General features: G+C 51.7%; 1 protein-coding gene across 1 annotated transcript in view; it reads left to right on the top strand.

Annotated features, from left to right (window-relative positions):
• The window catches only part of LOC104489938 (androgen receptor-like), a gene marked incomplete at its 5' end in the record, with an annotated part of 14257 nt that overhangs the window by 8356 nt on the left and 1400 nt on the right, over positions 1–4501 (top strand). The window contains one exon of the mRNA XM_010132158.1: positions 732–848. Coding sequence (XP_010130460.1) covers positions 732–848 — 117 coding nt within the window. The remainder of the gene's footprint in view (positions 1–731; positions 849–4501) is intronic.

The raw sequence follows: 4501 nt of genomic DNA, 5'->3' as shown, positions 1-4501 counted from the left end.
AGCTTGGCTTGAGCCCGGCAGCGGCAGCCCTCGTGGGGCAGCAGCTCCCCGTGCAATCGATTCCCCAGCCCGAGCGTCTGGAACCTGCAGGCGACAAACCCAGTCAGTATGAGCAGTGACACAAAAAATAAGTGACCCCCATGAAGTACTGTGGAGGGAGGGCCACTGTCTGGGGACTGTGTTCCGCAAAGTGCCGGTCAGTGCTGTGGCAGGAGGGTCAGACTGTGTTTTGAAGTCTTCTGGGAGAAAAACGGCTCGTCATAGTGAAAAGCCAAGCGACAGATGTATGACATTTAAAAACTGAGAACCAAACCATCCGTATTTTATTACTCTTTAATTGCTGTTTATTGACTGCCTCTGCTGGGCTGCAGAGTGATTCTCCTTGGAGGTCTTGGTCTACAAGCCTCTGTGAGCGGGTACCGAGGAGTGGGGCCGTGGGCGGGCAGTGGGGAAGGCTGCTGAGGCACGACCGGGGCTGTGCTTCGGGCAGCCGGCTCTGGTACAAAGCGTGTGTGTCTGGCAAAGAGCCGCTCCCGGAGCAGCAGAGGAAGAGCTGTGCTGTTCTCTCTAAACATATAAATCTTCGGCGGGGGGAACTGGGAAGCCAGCGCTGATACGTCTGCTCCTCTCCTCTAGCGATGCCGCTGACCCTGGTGACGCTGGGATCCCCTTGTGCACACCTCTCTGACAGGTACCCACCACCCACCTGCCGTTTCCTCTGATGTTTGCAGGTAAACAGAAATACCTCTGCGCCAGCCGGAACGACTGCACCATCGACAAGTTCCGAAGGAAAAACTGCCCATCCTGCCGCCTGCGCAAGTGCTACGAAGCCGGGATGACTCTCGGAGGTACGGTCTGGGCAACGTCCCCCGGGTCTCTGCCATGGGCTGGGGCAGCTGGGCTGGTCCCACAGATAACAAGCGTACTCTGCAAGTCGATAGTCAGTGGGAGGCTGAAAAAATGAGGCTGTGGGGCTGTAATGAGCTTCGGGAAACATTTGCAAGTTTCTGGTACCAAAACCAGGAATTTCATTCAACTTCTGTTTGAGTTTCAGGAAACATTCTTTTCCTTAATTTAAAACCCTGTTAATCTGAAACAGCGTGAAGAGCCAAGTAAAGTGGGTTCTCCCTCACACCAAAGCCTCTTCGTATAGAGCACTCCCATTTCAAGAGTACTTTTTCCAGGCAGAAAGGGGCATTTTTCTTTATAAAGATACAGCCCCAGTATTTTATTTCGCTGAATGGCAGCTGCTCCTGTATCACTGGTAAAGATCCTTGTCACAGTTTGTTCCAAACCCTGTAGCTCTGCTGAAGCCGGGAGACAGGGCTGAGGAGCCAGCCCAGCTCGCTGGTCCACGGCCAGCAGACAGGCTTTGTAATGCCATGCTCTTATTTTTCAGTGCATTTTCCTGGTGAAATTTCCTTAAGAGAAGACAGACATCACTGTAACTGTCTGCAGGACACACTGACAAAGTTAATGCTAATTCTGATAGTCACCCTCCCCTTTTTTTCTGAAGCTCTTAGGGTCACCCTGACCTGTTCTGCCTGCTCTGTTTCACATTTGTTTTGAATGTCGGTCTAGAGGCAATTGTTAAAAACACGCATGCTATGAGTTTGTCCACAGCTATTTCTCTCAAGCAGAGGCAGAGATTTGAGAAGGCTTCCCAGCTCCAAATAGTTGTTTTTAACTGCCTGTTAATTACCAGTCCTTGGTGGGGTATAATAGAGCGCCTGGGACCTGCAGATCTGCAGCTCTCGGTGTCTTTGGTGGGTGGAGGAGGTGACACGTTGAATTCCTTATTTAGGATTCTCTGCTTTGGCACAGAATGGCAGTGTGTGGAGCACTTCATTATTGATTGAGATCACTCTGACCCGCAAGCTGAAATCCATTAAACAGGATCTTCTCTCCCAATCAACACCGTAAAGCCCAAGAGAAGTAAGAGAAAAAGAAAAAAAGAAGTGATAAGGCTGGTTTCCTGTGCTGGGTGCTGCTGGTGCCTCTCCCACCTCATCAGTTCCTACGGAGAGCACTGGTGCCTGCATGGCTGCACGGATCCTGCCAGCCCCGGGCCCCGCTGACCCCTCGTCCTGCTCCAGCCCGGAGCCTGTGCCCACTCACGCAGCGCAGCTCCCGCTCACCCAGCGCAGCTCCATGCTGGAGCCTTTCAGTCGTCCCCACAGGATCCCATAGGCTGTTCCCGTGGTGAGCACTGAGCGCCTCGGCCCTCAGCAGGGACATCTGCTGTGCTCTTCAGCCTCACGACGGTGCTCCCTGGGAGCCCTGTCTGGGGACAAAACCTCCCAGACGGGTAAAATTGGGTTAGTTTCACTGCTGGCAGGGCTGGGAACTACCGTAGCAGCTGTCGATAGCCTGTGGAAGCCCAGGGCATGACTCTCCCCTGTATTTAGTCCCAGTTCAGGTCCAGCTCTAGTGGAGCTCACATCCTACCGAAGTGGCTGGTGGCAATGGAAGCCCAGGGCATGACTCTCCCCTGTATTTAGTCCCAGTTCAGGTCCAGCTCTAGTGGAGCTCACATCCTACCGAAGTGGCTGGTGGCAATGTCAGCTCTGCCAGCAGCGCATGGTCTAACATGTTTATTGCCGCACAGTTGCAGCAGTTAATTACACTCGTGCTGCGATAGATAGATGTACCTTATTTTTCATCTTGCCTGTCCTTTATTTCCAGAGGCTGGATCTTTTTTACAGCTTGACTTGTTAGATTGAAAAAACTGCTTTTACTGAATTTCTGTCCCCGCTGTGGGTGTGTGTTGGCTGTGGCATAAGGACTCTCTACCTCTGCATAGCCACCGGTAGAACTCCGGCTTCCATGCCCTGGGGCGTGTTGTCAGGTCTTTGCTGTGCTGGTGGCTTCTGCGGGGTGTGAACCCCCTCCGGGTGCCATCAGCAGCAGATCGCAGGTGCCCGGTGTCAGCAGCACCTGTGCTCAAGGCGGTGGTGAGGCGCTCCCCAGGCCAGCGTCCTCCTCTTTTCCGCCGCCCGGGGTCCTGCTGGTCCATGTCCGCTGCCGGCTCAGGCCTCTGTGTTTCTGCGGCACCTTTTGGTGCATGTTCAGGCAGCCGGGGACAGAGTTGGACGTTCCTTGATTGCCACTCATTTTCCAGTGCTGAAACGCCTTCTGGCAGTGACATGTCCTTTGCTCTGCTGGACTGGGCTGCTCTGCAGACCTCCATCTGTCTGGCAGTGATCGGTCCTTGGTGAGTGTTACTGTTTTCCCATCTCGGACTTGTCACGCAGAGTTTTTTAGTAGAAATGGTTCATTTTCTTTTTGAAGTGAATGTTTAGATATTCACCACCAAAGGGCCGTGAAGAACCCTCATGCAGACCAAACCTGCCCGGTGTTGTTTCAACATTTGTGATTACTTTTGAGATATATCATCTGGGTGGTGGAAAATCATTCAGCAGTACCGACTGATTTCGATATCGTCGGAGTTTTTTTAATTCATGTGAGCCAGACTGACTCAGTCTCTTAAACGTGTCCGCAATACCAGTACTGTTATAATTACCAACTAAAATTATCCTGCCAGCGTGGCAGGTTCTGGGTTCGACATGCCACGTGTCGACGTCAATAAAAAATTTGATGAACAGGATAAAAGTCGAGTCCTGTTTCAGCCTCTCTGTGGTTTTGCAGCTGAGATCAGCGTGCGCAGGGGACTGAACATAAGCTACTCTTTACCCCTGAGCTTTTCTCCACCTGGTGACATCAGTACTTCGGTGATGTGTGGAACAACCGCTCCTGCAAAGCTCAGACACAGGGCTCCTGGGCTGGCAGCGGCTGTCACCCACCCGCCCTGCGCTCCGGCACGGAGGGGTTTGGTTTACGGCTGCGGTCTCAGAGCGAGCATGATTCATTGCTTGCTCTTTTCTGACTTCACTCAATAACTTTTAGTACTAGATAATTTTCAGAAAAAAATTGACATTTAAAGCAAACCATGTGTGTGTTACATGGCGTGGGTTTGGCTGGCAGCCGCACGGGGCAGGCGGTGGCTGGAGGGTGTCACGCTGCACTGCAGCCCCATTTTCCTGTTGCTCTCTTTTATTACTGTTGTCTCCTCCTTCTCTGCAGAGCAGCCTGTCTTAATTGCTCGTACAGTAGATCATCCACAGTACATTATTTAAAGATCAGCGTTTTGAATTGATTTATAAAACTGCACTTTAACTTGACATTTTTATGTTTCGCTGCTTGTTTTTCTAATTACTGCTGAAAGGAAATTTGAGATAAGTATCATGTAATGAGGGAGCCAAACCCCAAGGACAGTTGGTTGGATGTTACATTCTCTGCTCAAATTAAACAATCGCTTTTTTCTCTAATTAATTGAGGGTTGTGGAGTCGGTAAGGGGTGAAAGCTGCTCTTCTCTCAGCAGCCTGTGCTCTCTCTCAGCTGCTGTCGTGCAGGTAGCGAGCTCGGTGAGTGCTGGCCCTCGGAACCCTGAAGTCACGCCGCTGAGGCTGCTGCAGTATCTTGCGGCAGGCCCCCCTCCGT

Source organism: Buceros rhinoceros, unplaced genomic scaffold, assembly GCF_000710305.1.
Source record: "Buceros rhinoceros silvestris isolate BGI_N320 unplaced genomic scaffold, ASM71030v1 scaffold25422, whole genome shotgun sequence".
Classification (NCBI taxonomy): Eukaryota; Metazoa; Chordata; class Aves; order Bucerotiformes; family Bucerotidae; genus Buceros; species Buceros rhinoceros.
Note: the sequence above shows the minus strand (reverse complement) of the source record. Positions and strands in the feature narration are given on the sequence as shown.